Raw genomic sequence first — 17,755 nt, 5'->3', positions numbered from 1 at the left:
CTTGGTGGAAAAGTGTAGCACAGGTTAAAGAAAACCCATTCATTTTTGGAGCTGATCCTACTCAAAAGGAACTTCAAAGTATTTCCCATATAGTAGGCCTAGGCATAGCCTAACTTTTAGCTTACAAAGACAGTGAAAGTGAAACTTGGAAAGTGGAAGTCTCTCCACCGAGTGTTACATTAGATGCACAATCAATCGCGAGTCGATGCAGGTAAAAAGTATCAACTGGTAGGTTAGTAACGAAGGTAGCCTAATTTTGCAAAATGTGATGACGGCACACAAACTTGGGCAAAAACGTTTGGTAGGCCTATACACTTGTGGTGATAGCCTACAGTTAATGTGAATCGCAGACTATAACCAAAGTAAAGGAGCACCAAATAAAGACGGTGGTTGTGTTTCTACAAAATGTTGACACAAAACGTAATTTCTGTCAACTATGACGATGTCCATGTTCAGTGGCCTATTTTTCATTGTCAAGCAGTGTCATGTGGTTTAATGCATGCGGTAACATGACGTGAGAGAGACAGAAGATGAGCCTGTCTTTAGTAGCCTATCCCTGAATCCTGTCCCTCTCAAATCACTTTAAAATGGTGTGATTAGCAACCAGAATTAGAAAAAAAAATCCCGGAGAGACATCCCCAGACCCCCGTGTTATTGTGATTAGGCTATAGGTCCAAATCTAAATGTTTGGGTTCAGTTTATGAAGTGTTGCTACAGCATAATACTGTGTGTTTGTTATTTATGGGGGGAATCAGTGCTGGGCCGGTCCATGAGAAAATTGCCAGGGCCGAATTATGTTCCCAGTCCGACCCTGATGAGGAGCATAATGAAATCCATCCTCAGTAACGGCTCCCACACACAGCTGCGTGCATCGCGTTGCTGGAGACGCATCCCATTCACTTTAAATGGGCTCACGTGATCCGTTGCCGAACTGAATTGTGGGTCCGTCGCGTTGCGTTTCTCCCGCCGCTCGCGTTGAGGAGTTCAGCTGTTGCTGCACCGACAGACGGCACCGGCCAATCAAGCCAATCTACGGACGGCACCAACCAATCACATTACGGTTTTACTTCAAGTCATTTGCATAGCTACCGTCGGGAACACCCACTGGCATGCGTTGACGGAACGCAGCTGTGTGTGGGAGCCGTAACAGAAGCCACCCGCTGCATGACACTGTGGTTGCGATGGTAATGAAAGTTCAGGAGGTAATGAAAGTAGCTTGTTTTGGGACTCTTTTTATTTTATTGTTGTCATCAGGGTTTTTATGAGTGTATTGCAGTGTGAATGCTTGTTGGTAGACAACACACGGCTGCTGGACATCTGAATTTCCCCTGCGGGGATGAATAAAAGTATCTATCTATCTATCTATCTATGAAAACAATAGGGCTTCGCACCTCCGTGCGCAAGGCCATTCCGGCCCTGCACCGTCGGTGCTCGGGCCCTAAATACTTTTCATTGAGAAGTAGACAGTTACCATGTGTAATGAGGGACTAAATTCTGAATGGTTGGGGTGTGTGACCACTGTGGGGCATTGGCAAGAATGCAAAGATATTGGATTCAAGGAATTTTATTATTCCAGAATTGTTGAATAAGCGTTTGTGTGTGTGGTTCTACAAAGAAACAGAAAATAACCACGTCTTACATAATATTCAAATATACACGTAATTACCAGTACTAACATAATAACATATGCTAGTAGCTAGTAGCATATAGCTAGTACTACTAACAGTTAAGGCACATGTAGCATAACGAACCTCTTAACATTTACATATACATATAGACTGAAACCAAAAAATATACATAACAGAATTTCACTTACTGGTTTATGAACGCACACAAGGTATGATAGGGGATGGATGGCAATGGATGATAGATATACAGGATGGATGCACTTATCATCCCTACCCTACCGTCAGATCCATCAGTAATGGCTCCTATCACATCAAAATCTCACTAACTACTAACATTGAACACAGGGGGCGCTAATAAGCCACATTTTCACCCCAACCCAAAGTCCTTCATCACACCATGCAAGGCCATGCCATTAGTATGCAGTGTTAATAATAAAAATAATGGCAAACTAGGAAGTTAGTATGAAAGTGAATACCTGTACTCACATGCAATTAAAAAAAACGTACATAATAGTGTAACCCACTCTTGGGTAAGTACACCTTTGCTCTAGGTTCGTGAGGAGGGGAGTTCAAGTGCAATAAGCAGACACACACCAGGGTTAAAGTTACTTGTGCTTTAGTAACCAAATGTATAATTGAACCAGGTGCAAATACATTTACACATGTAAGAAAATAAAACGGGCCCTTTGAAAATAAAAGAAATTGTCCTTTAAGTTGACTGGCTGTGTTTCCTTAAATGTCAATGAGAGTTCCTTTTCTAATCCTTGGTTTAAGTCATGTCAATAGTCAGTGTGTGGATATCCGAAGAGTGATGACCAGTGGAGTGACTGGTACAATCCTACCACAAAGCAGATAGGGCATCGGGCTCCTTCAGTGGACAGGATTCAATGACAGAAATCAAATGGGTTGGCTCGCCATCTATTGAGATCGATGAATCTTCTTCCAGGATTTTCAAATCCAACAAAAAACTTGACCTGCATTCACAACCAGGTTATAACCTTTTGTTAAGTTTCATAACTCCTTTCCCTAATGCAGGTTGCTTTTATATTCATCTATCAAATGCTCCTGTGTTCACATGTTGTACAACATTAACTCCAGTATGTAAAAATATGCATTTACAGAACTACATCTACATGCTGAAAAGTAGTGAATGCCATTCAGTTAACCAGTACAAAGTAATCAGATAGAATACCTTGAATTCAAATAAATACTTCAAATCACAACTGCAATAAGCTTACAATTGTACCAAATGATAGTTTGTTTCAGAATAAGGGATTGGGATAAATGCTTCGAAATAGCACCTCACATGCATTTCACTCATGAAACATGACTTAGAATCAAGTTTAACCTTGTAAAAGCTTTTTCTAAACAACATCTTTCCATTCGCTTAATAACTTTACATTTAACACTCCTAGTAAAAGTACAAACAAAAACATACATTTTCCATCTTTTATCAAGGTATTTCTTAGCATAAGTTCAACTACTTTATAACATGAGTGATTCAGACTGTTAACTAACGTAAGGATGAACAGGCTAGCTTACCGAGACAGGGTTGCAACAAAGAAAACTCGACGAATTCAGCACCCATCTTCATCAAACACAATTCAACAATTACAGTCCTATTAAATGTTCTCAAAGAAAAACTTCAGTGTCTTCATTAACTTTTGATCACTTTTCTAAAAGTTCAGCTCCTCCAGAAACAAATAACATGGCACTTGCGAAAATGGCCGACTTTCTTCTCTGTCGCCTGTTCACCAACTACGAATTCAGCTAGAGTGCATCATAAAGTTTCAAAACTAGATGTACCGCAGAGCGGTACAAAATATGACCGCCGCCCAATCCAGCACATTTTTTCCACAAAAATAAATCACGCTGAAAGGCCTATATGATTCTAACTGTCTCACTAAATTGCATTATCCACACTCAATTCTCACTGGTATCTGCTAGACAACAAGTACCAAAACATGATTAGTTCATAGATTTCACATGTAAAATTCATTTTATACAACCCCACCCCCATCTTGCCTGTTCATAATTCTGAGAAATTCTTGAATTGTGTGCATGTGTGCGTGTACATGTTTATGTTTATGTGTGTGGGTGTGTGTGTGGGTGTGTGTGTGCGTGCTTGTGTGTTTGCCTGCGTATGTGTGTTTGTGCATGTGCATGCATGCCTACATATGTCTACTGTGTGAGTATGTGTCATACGTATGATTACTGTGAATGTATGTGTGTGCGTGTGTATCTGTTTATGCACATGTGTGCACATGGAATGGGTTAACATGACCCCTGGCAAACATATGGAAAAAAATGGTCATCCTAGGCCCTACGGTTCTCAACCTAATTTTTTGCTTTTTAATTTTTAACTAGGTGGCGCTATACATGAAATAAGTGGTAATGGGATGGGTTGACATGCCCCCTTAAGACCAACATACAAAAAAAAGGTGGACCTCCTAGGCCCTACGGTTCTCGAGATATTCACAGAAAACTGTCTCCGGCCACCTACAGGCCAGTTGGTGTATAGTAACATAAATTAATTTATTGTGTGGCCCCCCTGAACGGAATTCCACGAAACTTGGCGTGCATTCAGAGGGTGTCATAATGATTTTGTGCAGTTTTGACTATGTTAGGTCACAGATACCTGCGATTACAACACCTAATTTTTACTTTTTTGTGTTTAACTAGGTGGCGCTATACATGAAATGAGTGGTTATGGAATGGGTTGACATGGCCCCTTGAGATCAACATACAAAAAAAAAATGGTCCTCCTAAACCTTACGGTTCTCGAGATATTCACAGAAAACTGTGTCTGCCCTACCCTCCTTTCGGGGGGTCCAGTACAGCGGGGGGGCTACAGATCAAAACGAAAAACGATGGTTCTTTCAGTGTCCCGGGAATCCTTGACGGAAATTTGGACATGCGAAAAAAATAATAAAATAAATCTGACTAAACCTATATGACCGCCGCTTCGCTGCGCGGTGGTCATAATAAAAGTCCCTAATCGTAACTTAAGACAATAAAAGTATCTCTTCATCAAAATGATGTTTTTATCAATGACGACTTAATTCTTATGAACTTTCTTATCAAAATGATGATCTGTAACTATTTATTATTTATTTTCTTAATGCATTTATCATCTGGGTTACAATAGCATAAAATACACTGTACGGACTGAAGTATTTGGGCACATGACATTGCACTTACAGGAACTGCAATGACATGCCATTACGTTTGATCATTTTGGGTGGGCCAGTCTTTGTTATTAATAGAACGCAATCCACATGAGGTTCTAAAAAGCTGCCATTGTTTCATCAACATATAAATACAAGGTCAGTGTCTGGAGTACTCAGTAGAAAGGTGGGACAACATCATCTTCAGGACAACCAGCCTCCGCCATACACAGCAATGGAAACCCACTTGAGAACTGATCACTGTTATCCAGCCCTGAACTCTTCATGTGCAAAGTTTGCCAGGCCACAGGCATTATACATCATCATGTACATATTTTTGTCATCAATATCTGTGTCTACCGTGTTTCTAAACTTGCTGGTGATCATCTCGATTTCTCACTTCAAGCAGCTTCACACTCCAACCAACCTGTTCATTCTCTCTCTTGCTGTGGCAGATTTTTTGATTGGACTGACTGTCATGCCTACGGAAGGGTCGCTAATAATTGAAACATGCTGGTATTTCGGGGACATGATGTGTAACATACTCCCGTTCATTTCTTTAGTGGCTGTTTTGGGATCTCTGTGCAGCCTTGTATTAGTTTCCATTGATCGTTTCATTGCTGTCAGTGATCCTTTAAGGTACTCATTGAAAGTCACACACAACAAAGTAGTTATAATTGTTGTTCTTAGCTGGTTTTTTTGTCTCATTTATAGTTTCTTCTTGCTTTATGACCACCTTACTGAAATGGAGCCTCACAGGACATGTCACGGAGAGTGTCTGCTCACATACAGTTTCTCATGGATTGTTGTTGATGTTTTTGTGTCATTCATAATGCCTTGTTCCACGGTTATAATTTTAAATATGAAAATATTCTGTGCTGCTAAGTATCATACAAAGGTGATTAACTCTGTTACAGAAAGAGAAAGGGCTAGTAACAAGGACACAATAAGAAGTAAGAAATCCAGCCGTAAAGCTGCAAAAACAATAGGGGTCCTTGTTACAGTTTATTTGCTCTGCTACATGCCATATATGTTAAGCTTTTTTGAGTTTGGCACTCAATCATTCTATTTTCTATTGAAGTATGTTGTATGGATTATGTATATCAACTCCTGCATAAACCCAATAATATATGCTTTATTTTACCCATGGTTTAAAGTCTCAACCAAGCAAATTATCACCCTTACAATACTTCATCCAGGTTCCTCTTATTTCAATGTAAATTCTGATGCGAAATAGTTGAACTGACTTGTGTTTAACCCTCATGTTGTATTTGCAGTCAAATTTGTCCAATTGACCATTCTTTTCTCTCAAAAAAGTTGTTCACTTATTCTGACTATCATGAGGCTCCATGATTAAGTTAACACATCTGTGGGCGCATTTTGATCACTTTCATAAAAATGTGGGTGTTTTATTTAACTTTAGAGCACCCATTGTGTTCCCTGTCAAAAATTACTGGCCATTAGAAATGAATGGGTGAGAAAATGGTCAGTGTATAAAATTGAGTCCAGGAACATACCTGTTGATCAGATGGACTGTACAGTATCTGTGCTTCTGTACATTCACACATTCACACAAACCCCCCTTCACTGCTTGCCGTGGTTGAGCAAGAGCAAGAATGTTTCAGGTGAATATTTGTATTTGCAATCATAATTTAGTGATACATAACTTTGTCAGATTTGTTGTGGGAGTATAGTTCGCCTCTGGGCTACATGTGTTGTGTTAACCTGCAAGTTGTGTCTGGCTGCGTATTTTAGAATTTCAAGATTTAAAAACTCACCACTCTGAACTCACTTTATTGTCATGGCATGCTGACATTAAAAGGGGTTGCTGACAGTCTCTAGAATGTTTAAAACAAACTTACAAACAAATTCATGTAGCCTACACGGGGTCTCATGCAATAGTCCGGCCCATGAATTCAAAATCCTGTAACCCTGTACAGTAAAAGTATATACTCTTTTGATCCTGTGAGGGAAATTTGGTCTCTGCATTTATCCCAATCTGTGAATTAGTGAAGCACACTCAGCACACAGTGAACACACAGTGAGGTGAAGTCTAATCCTGGCACAGTGAGCTGCCTGCAACAACAGCGGCGCTTGGGGAGCAGTGAGGGGTTAGGTGCCTTGCTCAAGGGCACTTCAGTCGTGCCTACTGGTCGGGGTTCGAACTGGCAACTCTCCGGTTACAAGTCCGAAGCGCTAACCAGTAGGCCACGGCTGCCCCCCAAATAGTCCGGCCCATGAATTCAAAATCCTGTAACCCTGTACAAGCGCTGAAGGGCTATTTACAGTGTTGTATAAAGTACTAGAAAGCTAGCCTAGAAATCTAGACGCACCCTAGCGGCGGCAAATTAATTTGCTCAGCTTGTACGTCTAGTATCGAACCATAGGAATTTCTATTGGCTTAACACCGTGGATGACGGCCAATCACAGCGCTCTATTTCGTTAGAGAGTCTTAAGGCGGGCTTAACAGGATAACGACATCCTGCGACGGTGAACAACAAGGAAGGTGGCTATGGCAAACGAAGAGCGGTTGTTTGAATCGGCGTTGGCGTCAACTTTGGAGGAGTTGGACTTGTGCTTTTCTTTGAAAGTAGATCAACACAATGCACTTAAGTCATTCCTTTCGAAGAAGGATGTATTTGCCGTTTTGCCGACCGGATACGGATATGGTCGTAGCGCTGGCCTATTGCATGCCTAGGCAGTTTGAAAGACAATTCTCTGCCCGCCCCTTGGATTAAGCGAGGTGAATGATTCGATGCCAGACTATACATGTCAATGATATAGGATGGCCCCGCCAGGCTACTAGAAAGCAATACTTGAGTAAAAGTACAAGTATCGTACTAGAAAAAGACTTTGGTAGAAGTCAAAGTTACCTTTTAGAATATTACTTAAGTAAAAGTCTTAAAGTATCTGATATATACTGTACTTAAGTATGAAAAGTAATTTTCTGATATTTAATGTACTTAAGTATTTGAAGTAAAAATAAAAATTAAAAAGCAAGCGGTTTTATTTTGAACTTTTATTGTGAACTTTATTTTGGCTTTCTTATAGTAAAGCATAAAGCATATTCACATTCTTTTCTAGGACTTTTCAGGCACAATTCTCTTAAGTTCAAAGAACAAACAGCATATTTTTAGAGCTGACATCAAAGAAAAAAACAGAAACACAAATTTCACTTTTGTATGAACTTCAGGTAAAAATGAAAAATAAATAACGTATTTCTTTAAAAAAAATGACCTGCTGGTGGGGAGAACATTTAGGTCATTTGGTAAGAGCATTTCTAGGGCTTACTCCCCAGGTCACCATCTCTCTCTCTCTCTCACACACACACACACACACACACACAGGCCACCTATGTCCAGCAGCTGCTAATATGCCAGTCATTAGTTGAAACTAAAAAGGTGTCTGTTCATCTTCAAAAGAAGCTGGTTTTCAAAGTTGCCAGAATTCAGTGCCCGGGAGTTTCAGGCCCAAGACCGGCCCACATTTTCCATAGTGGTGGAAATGGGATAAATGAAGCAACATTTCAGCTCTATCCTGTAGTTTTTATTAGTACCATGGTTCAACAAATGTGTAAAGGTTACTGTATATAATAATTCACTTCAACTGAGAAGTTAACAAAAAATATTCCACTATTCCACAAGTTAACAAAAACAGAAAGACAGAAAGAAAGAAAGAAAGCCTTTGAAATGTAGCCTATCCCACGCTTCCACAAAGAGGCATATTGAACTAATGTTTAGGCTACATGTTTTTTGCATGGGTAGGCTAGGCTATATTGTTGTTTGGTGATTTAGCCTACTCCTTTATACACCCTCTTCTGAGCAAACAAGGCATATAGGTTTATCATGTAGGGTAATTGCTTTTTCTTACATTAAATAACTTTAATTTATCCTCTCTACTTATCCTTGTAGTCATGGCCTCCTCATCACTAATTTCGGGCTCATAATTTTCAGTGGTTGACTGGTTGATCTGCTGCTCAGTCTCTCCTGGCCTCTTTCTACCATCCATCCTTCCTGATGTTTGTGTCTACTGTAGGGCCTGCTCGGCTATCCGTATCTGAGGAAACTTTTTGGAAAAGACGACCCAACCAACTCTTTTTGGGAGGGGAGAACTCCCTCACGTAGACTACAACCCATGCAGAGGCATTGCATTGGTGTCATGCACAGAATCCTCACCGAGTTCACCACTATCGTCGGGGTGGTCGTCTATGATAACGGGAGGTCCTCCAGTAGGTGCTCGTGCTTCCATGGCAGTTTCAGTTGTGTGCGTCCTCCTCCTTTAGCAACAAACAAGCGCTGAAATAGAGCGTGCAGCGTGCGGAATGCAATCGAATGCAATGCAATAGTTAACAAACCCGGAGTTTATTACAGAAGACTGTTAATCTCACAGAAGACTGAGATCTCACACAGAGCATGACGTCTATTGCCGGAAGATAATGCCTTATACCAGTGTTTCTCAAAGTGTGGTCTGGGGACCACTGGTGGTCCGCAAACTATCCCAAGTGGTCCGCGAGCAGACGTGGTAAAATATAGTATAGATGCAATATTGAACCAACTTGTATGTAAATCCAAACAATTCTGCAATATTGCCTATGTAAGCTATGCCAGTTTAAATCATATTAATCCTCTGACACAATAAGCAAGGTGCAAAGACAATAAGCAAGGTGGTTCAGTGAGTTGGCCTATTGTGTAATATACTTTTGAAGTAGGTAGGCCTACTACTCTTTTTTTAGCTACAGTAGGTGGTCCGTGAGGGTTTTTTTATTGGTTAAGTGGTCCTTGGTCTGAAAAAGGTTGAGAAACACTGCCTTATACAGACTTTTCTTCTAGAGGAGCTGGTAGGGGGACAATTGGTAAGTGTTATTTTAGTCTTCTTCTTCATAACTAGGCTACAACACATCCAGAAGTAGCTTCACAACATAACGTAATCACAAATGACAGGAAGTAAGCTCATTGGATAAACACATTTTCACATTCCCAGCAGGCCTTGTTCCTTTGTTAAATTTGACAATAAAAAAATGCATTTAATAAGTCGCAGGTAATTGGTCCGTGTATCATTCGTTCATTTGATATTCAATTGAGAATCCAAAATGAAAAAAATGGCTTGTTATTTCATTATTTGTTTATGAATGTGATACAAACAAACAAATGACGCTTTGTTTTTCAGGCTTTTGATTGAAGTATAAGTATATAAAACTCTTTATCCCAATCTGTGAATTAGTGAAACACACTCAGCAGTGAACACACATTGAGGTGAAGCACACACTAATCCCGGTGCAGTGAGCTTCCTGCAAGCAGTGAGGGGTTAGGTGCCTTGCTCAAGGGCACTTCAGCCGTGCCTACTGGTTGGGGTTCAAACCGGCAACCCTCTGATAACAAGTCCGAAGCGCTAACCAGTAGGCCATGGCTGCCTCAATTTCATGGTCAGATCAAGAGTATAACGATTAAAAAAACGGCCTCAGGGCTGATTTTGATATTTATTTTTTCCGATTTCTGTGACCTGGAAGTCAATCCGAAGTCACTTCCTTGGTCTAGACCTGTCGGTACTCAGTGTTGCGTAGTGTGGATTACGTGCGAGTGAGTTGTGTGGCATTGTGTTGTTAGTCGATGAGTGTGAATGACGAGTGATTGACACCTTGATTTATCAGCGATCAGTTTGTTGTTTTGTAGTGGACACCTCCTGTTGCCCGTGCACTAGCCTGTACATCTATAGGAAATAAATTACCAGAGTTTTGGAACGATATATCAGCCTCCCCGTCTCCTAATTTTTCATCAGCGTTACAATATGTAATCTTCAACCTTACTGTTGAATAGTAATCTGCTATTTGCTATTCTTCCACTAACTCTTAAATTTGTATCGCAAAGCCGGCATCGGTCATTTACATCCATCTTGTTTGCTCTGGTGGGGAATGGTTGTTGTATACAGCGCACGCAATTTCTGGTAAGCATGTAGCTTACTTCACGATCAAGCGTTAGCGATTGGGTGAAATCAGATCCAATCGCTTCAAACTTCCAATTCATTTTGGATTCTCAATTGAATATCAAATGAACAAATGATACACGGACCGTAATTGTTTTACTTCTATGTCACATTGTATGTTGTAACATCTGAACGTAAACACAATACAAAAAAAATACACATACACATAGGGTCACCATGACTAATAGTTACAGGGCAAGAGAGTGGTATAAATAGCTGTCATCCCTCACACTATTGAAGTTGCGAGAAAAAAACAGATATCTGAGAACTACCACCACGATATGAAATCTTACAAACGATGATGTTGAGTGGGGGGCCGAAGCAATGACGGGAGGGGGCCCATGTCGGGAACGTTGTAGTGGGCGCTCCGGTGCACTGCACCATCGGTAGTTATGCCACTGCCTAGGTGAGGGCCACTGTCAGTGCTGGGCCCTTAGAATCATCCCCCCCCCCCCCAGCAGCACCCCTGATGGCTAATGCCATGTATATACAAAAGTTGTTTGTCTTGGGGAGGTTCATACACCTACCAAAGCTGTAGCTGAAACTATATGCCAACCACAAGTCACAGTGACATAAGGGGGTGCTATGAAGTTTCTGGGCCACGCCCAGAGCCAAGCCTTTATCCCTGTGTATTCACTGTACCAATTGATGTGTGTGCCAAATTTCATGAGTTTTCACCCATTGGAATCACCTCTTTTGGCATCACAATTCATCATATGTTAGTGTGCACAAAATCCTAAAATTCCTCACTTCCTGTTGGGCATGGCTAATGCATTGTACATACAAAAGCTGTTCGTCTTGGGGAGATACACATACCTACCAAATTTGGTGTGTGTAGCTGAAAGTATATGCCAACCACAGGATCAGAGGGGGAGGCTAGCGAGTCCCTGGGCCACGACCGGGGCCAAGCCGTTGTGCCTGAGTAGCGGGTGCAACGACTGACATGTGTACCCAAACAAGGGAAGAAGAAGAATAATCCTTACAAAAAAAAAGGGCTTCGCACCTCGGTGCGCAAGGCCGTCCCGGCCCTTCACCGTCGGTGCTCGGGCCCTAAATATTAGGTATGCACACAAACTTTGTAGAAATGTGAAGAATATGGAGATTGTATTTATGTATAGCATAATACTCCAGCAGCCGATTCAGTTTTGTGTTGAGATTCAGTGCTGTGTTGTGGGGCAATGTTAGCATTTTGTGCAATGGTCAAATGTGGGAGAATGGCAAAAGTGAGGACTAAAAAAAATAAATAAAGAAACTCATCTAATTGAGTGGAAAAAATCCAAAGTTGTGAAATGATGCAAGCATGTGTCCTTTCTCAGTCAGTCGAAAGCCAGACTCCCTCAGCACCCTCTCACACTTACCTGAGCAGTGGGATTCATTAACTTCTCACAGGCAATCAGGGGTGTTAAAACCTGTTTGTAATGTTTGGTGTTTACTTACACCTGCCAAAAGGAACACATGTTTTCCGCACTATGTTTTGGTTCAGTTTCACATACAAAACAAAAGTGAATCCCTTGCCAGTGTAATTAGTTTGGCTCGGCCCTAATGTATTGCTTGATTGCATCATTAAGGCCACAATACGTCATTGAATGGATTACTGAACCTTAGTGGAAAATTTCTAAATGTTTGTCAATTTTCAAGATTAGCCTTTAATATCCTATGGCAATAAATGTCAGTGAAGCTAGCAACCTTTGTAGCCTCCTGTAAGTAAACGTCTTCCCAATACTTGCCACATTCCTGGATTTGTCATGCGTAGTCGGACCACACATACATGACCATCTTTGACTTTAAGAATGTACTGTTGTTAATGTTGTTTAATGTTAACTAGCAAGTGGTAGCCCATTGTTAAGCAGCAATTGGAATAGCAACATTACACTTTTATGGATAGTTACAGTACATTCTTAAGGGTTAAAAGTCTTATGTGATTTCAATAATATATTTTCCAAGTTGAATTGAATTCAAAGTTATATTGTTGATTTAGTTATTTTCCAGGATGAAAGTGGTCTAAAATATAAGATTACCCAGTGCATTATAGCCTTGTAATGTAATGTGATGATAACAATGTGATGAGTAAATGGAATGTTCTCTTCTACTGACTGCAGGCCTCCAAAACATTTAGCTAACATTTTTCTTAAAGAGTTAGGTGAACTGTTGTCAGCCATAGAGTTTAACTACATATCTACTTGATACCTTCAACCTAACACGGGGTAAGGCAGGGTGGGGCAGTTGTGGCCTACTGGTTAGGGCTTTGGGCTTGTAACCAGAGAGTTGCCGGATCGATCCCCGACCAGTAGGAATGGCTGAAGTACCCTTGAGCAAGGCACCTAACCCCTCACTGCTCCCTGAGCGCTGCTGTAGCAAGGCAGCTCACTGTTTCGGGTTAGTGTGTGCTTCACCTCACTGTGTGTTCACTGTGGGCTTTGTGTGTTCACTAATTCACAGATGGGATAAATGCAGGGAACAAATTCCTTGTATACGCAAGTATACTTGGCAGAGAAACCTGATTTACATTTACAACACACACTCTTGGCCATAACATCGACCTTGTCACTGCAAAGGATCTCAACTTCTCTCTAGCCCTTAAGCACTTGGCCCTATCTGATAATTTTTGTGTTTTCTTTGATGTGTCCCCACACATCCTGAACAGCTGTATTGGATAGGTTGGTGGGGGGTGCTAGTACACACAAATGAGGTATGGGGTATGACATGTTTTGCTCGAGCTGCTGCCAAGCACCAACTTTCCTATAAAGAGCACATTTGGTAAAATATTTCAGATACATTTACATTACATTTATTCATTTAGTAGACACTTTTACCCCCACACACACACTCACAAGCGAAAACACACACAGAGAAGCACACACATACACAAAAGCAAACGCACACACTCATTTACATACACAAAAGTTGCAAGAGTAGGAGATGGACACAAATTGACAAGTGTGATTTATTTTTGCGGAGTGGAAAAGTGTAGCACAGGTTAAAGAAAACCCATTCATTTTTGGAGCTGATCCTACTCAAAAGGAACTTCAAAGTATTTCCCATATAGTAGGCCTAGGCATAGCCTAACTTTTAGCTTACAAAGACAGTGAAAGTGAAACTTGGAAAGTGGAAGTCTCTCCACCGAGTGTTACATTAGATGCACAATCAATCGCGAGTCGATGCAGGTAAAAAGTATCAACTGGTAGGTTAGTAACGAAGGTAGCCTAATTTTGCAAAATGTGATGACGGCACACAAACTTGGGCAAAAACGTTTGGTAGGCCTATACACTTGTGGTGATAGCCTACAGTTAATGTGAATCGCGGACTATAACCAAAGTAAACTTCAACTGACCCCAACTAGATCGGCACGAAACTTGGGCGTTGTAATTGATGACCGACTTAACTTCTCTGAGCATATAGCTTCTATTGCAAAATCATGCCGGTTTATGCTTTACAACATTAGGAAGATCAGACCTTATCTGACACAAGATTCCACACAACTTCTTGTTCAGACCATGGTCATCTCTAAGCTGGACTATTGTAATTCACTATTAGCTGGCTTACCCGCTTGTGTAACAAGATCATTACAGCTGATTCAAAATGCTGGAGCACGCCTGGTCTTCAATCAGCCAAAGAGGACACATGTAACTCCTCTCCTAGTTACTCTCCATTGGCTCCCTATAGTAGCCAGAATTAAATTTAAATCTCTCACTTTGGCCTATAGGACACTAACTAGATCTGCTCCTAGTTATTTTAATTCAATAATCAAGCCTTACATCCCCAACCGCCCACTGCGGTCTTCTGGTGAGCGTATGTTGTGTCGACCAGTCATAAAAACTGGGTCTAATTCCAGACTCTTTTCTTCAGTGGTTCCATGTTGGTGGAATGAACTGCCCAGTGCTCTCCGTTCCTGTGGTAGTTTTGGGTCGTTTAAGAGGGGTCTAAAGACATTCCTATTCAACATATACTTAGTTGTTTAAGCGCTTATGTGTTATGGTTTATATAATGTTGTTTTATTTTAATTGGGCTGTTAATTAATTTGACATTATTGTTTATTATTGATATTCTCCTTAATGTAGTCTTAGCATGTTATTGTTTTTATATTATTGATTGAATTGACATTATTGTTTTATTATTGCCTTTCCCCTTTTTTACATTGCTTTTTTTATTAGGCTATTGATTGAATTGATATTATTGTGTACTACAACTATTCTCCTTACTATATTTGACCTAGATTTTAATCTGTTCCCTGTTCATTTTTAAATATTATTATGTTGTTTTGTATTTATATGTCGCTTTGGACAAAGGCGTCTGCTAAATCCATAACCATAACCATAACCATAAAGGAGCACCAAATAAAGGCTGTGCTTGTGTTTCTACAAAATGTTGACACAAAACGTAATTTCTGTCAACTATGACGGTGTCCATGTTCAGTGGCCTATTTTTCATTTAGTCAAGCAGTGTCATGTGGTTTAATGCATGCGGTAACATGACGTGAGAGAGACAGAAGATGAGCCTGTCTTTAGTAGCCTATCCCTGAATCCTGTACCTCTCAAATCACTTTAAAATGGTGTGATTAGCAACCAAAATTAGAAAAAAAAAATCCCGGAGAGACATCCCCGGACCCCCGTGTTATTGTGATTAGGCTATAGGTCCAAATCTAAATGTTTGGGTTCAGTTTATGAAGTGTTGCTACAGCATAATAGGAATCAGTGCTGGGCCGGTCCATGAGAAAATTGCCAGGACCGAATTTTGTTCCCAGTCCGACCCTGATGAGGAGCATAATGAAATCCATCCTCAGTAACAGAAGCCACCCGCTGCATGACACTGTGGTTGCGATGGTAATGAAAGTTCAGGAGGTAATGAAAGTAGCTTGTTTTGGGACTCTTTTTATTTTATTTCATTAACTGTTGTCATCAGGGTTTTTATGAGTGTATTGCAGTGTGAATGCTTGTTGATAGACAACACACGGCTGCTGAACATCTGATTTTCCCCTGCGGGGATGAATAAAAGTATCTATCTATCTATCTATCTATCTATCTATCTACGAAAACAATAGGGCTTCGCACCTCCGTGCGCAAGGCCATTCCGGCCCTGCACCGTCGGTGCTCGGGCCCTAAATACTTTTCATTGAGAAGTAGACAGTTACCATGCAAGGCCATGCCATTAGTATGCAGTGTTAATAATAAAATAATGGCAAACTAGGAAGTTAGAATGAAAGTGATTAAGTGAATACCTGTACTCACATGCAATTAAAAAAACTTACATAATAGCATAAAATACACTATACGGACTGAAGTATTTGGGCACATGACATTGCACTGCAATGACATGCCACGTTTACGTTTGATCATTTTGGGTGGGCCAGTCTTTGTTATTAATAGAACGCAATCCACATGAGGTTCTAAAAAGCTGCCATTGTTTCATCAACATATAAATACAAGGTCAGTGTCTGGAGTACTCAGTAGAAAGGAGGGACAACATCATCTTCAGGACAACCAGCCTCCGCCATACACAGCAATGGAAATCCACTTGAGAACTGATCACTGTTATCCAGCCCTGAACTCTTCATGTGCAAAGTTTGCCAGGCCACAGGCATTATACATCATCATGTACATATTTTTGTCATCAATATCTGTGTCTACCGTGTTTCTAAACTTGCTGGTGATCATCTCGATTTCTCACTTCAAGCAGCTTCACACTCCAACCAACATGTTCCTTCTCTCTCTTGCTGTGGCAGATTTTTTGATTGGACTGACTGTCATGCCTACGGAAGGGTCGCTAATAATTGAAACATGCTGGTATTTCGGGGACATGATGTGTAACATACTCCCATTCATTTCTGTAGTGGCTGTTTTGGGATCTCTGTGCAGCCTTGTATTAGTTTCCATTGATCGTTTCATTGCTGTCAGTGATCCTTTAAGGTACTCATTGAAAGTCACACACAACAAAGTAGTTATAATTGTTGTTCTTAGCTGGTTTTTTTGTCTCATTTATAGTTTCTTCTTGCTTTATGACCACCTTACTGAAATGGAGCCTCACAGGACATGTCACGGAGAGTGTCTGCTCACAATCAGTTTCTCATGGATTGTTGTTGATGTTTTTGTGTCATTCATAATGCCTTGTTCCACGGTTATAATTTTAAATATGAAAATATTCTGTGCTGCTAAGTATCATACAAAGGTGATTAACTCTGTTACAGAAAGAGAAAGGGCTAGTAACAAGGACACAATAAGAAGTAAGAAATCCAGCCGTAAAGCTGCAAAAACAATAGGGGTCCTTGTTACAGTTTATTTGCTCTGCTACATGCCATATATGTTAAGCTTTTTTGAGTTTGGCACTCAATCATTCTATTTTCTATTGAAGTATGTTGTATGGATTATGTATATCAACTCCTGCATGAACCCAATAATATATGCTTTATTTTACCCATGGTTTAAAGTCTCAACCAAGCAAATTATCACCCTTACAATACTTCATCCAGGTTCCTCTTATTTCAATGTAAATTCTGATGCGAAATAGTTGAACTGACTTGTGTTTAACCCTCATGTTGTATTTGCAGTCAAATTTGTCCAATTGACAATTCTTTTCTCTCAAAAAAGTTGTTCACTTATTCTGACTATCATGAGGCTCCATGATTAAGTTAACACATCTGTGGGCACATTTTGATCACTTTCATAAAAAATTGGGTGTTTTATTTAACTTTAGAGCACCCATTGTGTTCCCTGTCAAAAATTACTGGCCATTAGAAATGAATGGGTGAGAAAATGGTCAGTGTATAAAATTGACTCCAGGAACATACCTGTTGATCAGATGGACTGTACAGTATCTGTGCTTCTGTACATTCACACAAACCCCCCTTCACTGCTTGCCGTGGTTGAGCAAGAGCAAGAATGTTTCAGGTGAATATTTGTATTTGCAATCATAATTTAGTGATACATAACTTTGTCAGATTTGTTGTGGGAGTAGAGTTCACCTCTGGGCTACATGTGTTGTGTTAAC

At 40.4% G+C, this 17,755-nt stretch overlaps 2 protein-coding genes across 2 annotated transcripts; both read left to right on the top strand.

The window, feature by feature from the left end:
• Positions 1–5,030: 5,030 nt before the first annotated feature.
• LOC143109268 (trace amine-associated receptor 13c-like) lies at positions 5,031–6,032 on the top strand. The gene has a single exon (XM_076271926.1). It carries the CDS (start codon positions 5,031–5,033, stop codon positions 6,030–6,032), a length of 1,002 nt encoding a protein of 333 aa, XP_076128041.1.
• Positions 6,033–16,273: 10,241 nt separating this feature from the next.
• On the top strand, positions 16,274–17,275 carry LOC143109267 (trace amine-associated receptor 13c-like). The gene has a single exon (XM_076271925.1). It carries the CDS (start codon positions 16,274–16,276, stop codon positions 17,273–17,275), a length of 1,002 nt encoding a protein of 333 aa, XP_076128040.1.
• Positions 17,276–17,755: the final 480 nt, after the last annotated feature.

Source organism: Alosa pseudoharengus, unplaced genomic scaffold (genome assembly GCF_046254945.1).
Source record: "Alosa pseudoharengus isolate Yale_2024_CS ecotype anadromous, Long Island Sound unplaced genomic scaffold, YU_APseudo_1.1 YU_APseudo_1.1_scf_7, whole genome shotgun sequence".
NCBI lineage: Eukaryota > Metazoa > Chordata > Actinopteri > Clupeiformes > Clupeidae > Alosa > Alosa pseudoharengus.
The sequence above is the reverse complement of the archived record's forward strand: the minus strand, read 5'-3'. Positions and strand labels throughout refer to the sequence as shown.

Excerpts from the sequence above, each read along its gene's own strand:
- LOC143109268 (XM_076271926.1), top strand. The coding sequence starts at position 5,031 with ATGGAAACCCACTTGAGAACTGATCACTGTTATCCAGCCCTGAACTCT.
- LOC143109267 (XM_076271925.1), top strand. The coding sequence starts at position 16,274 with ATGGAAATCCACTTGAGAACTGATCACTGTTATCCAGCCCTGAACTCT.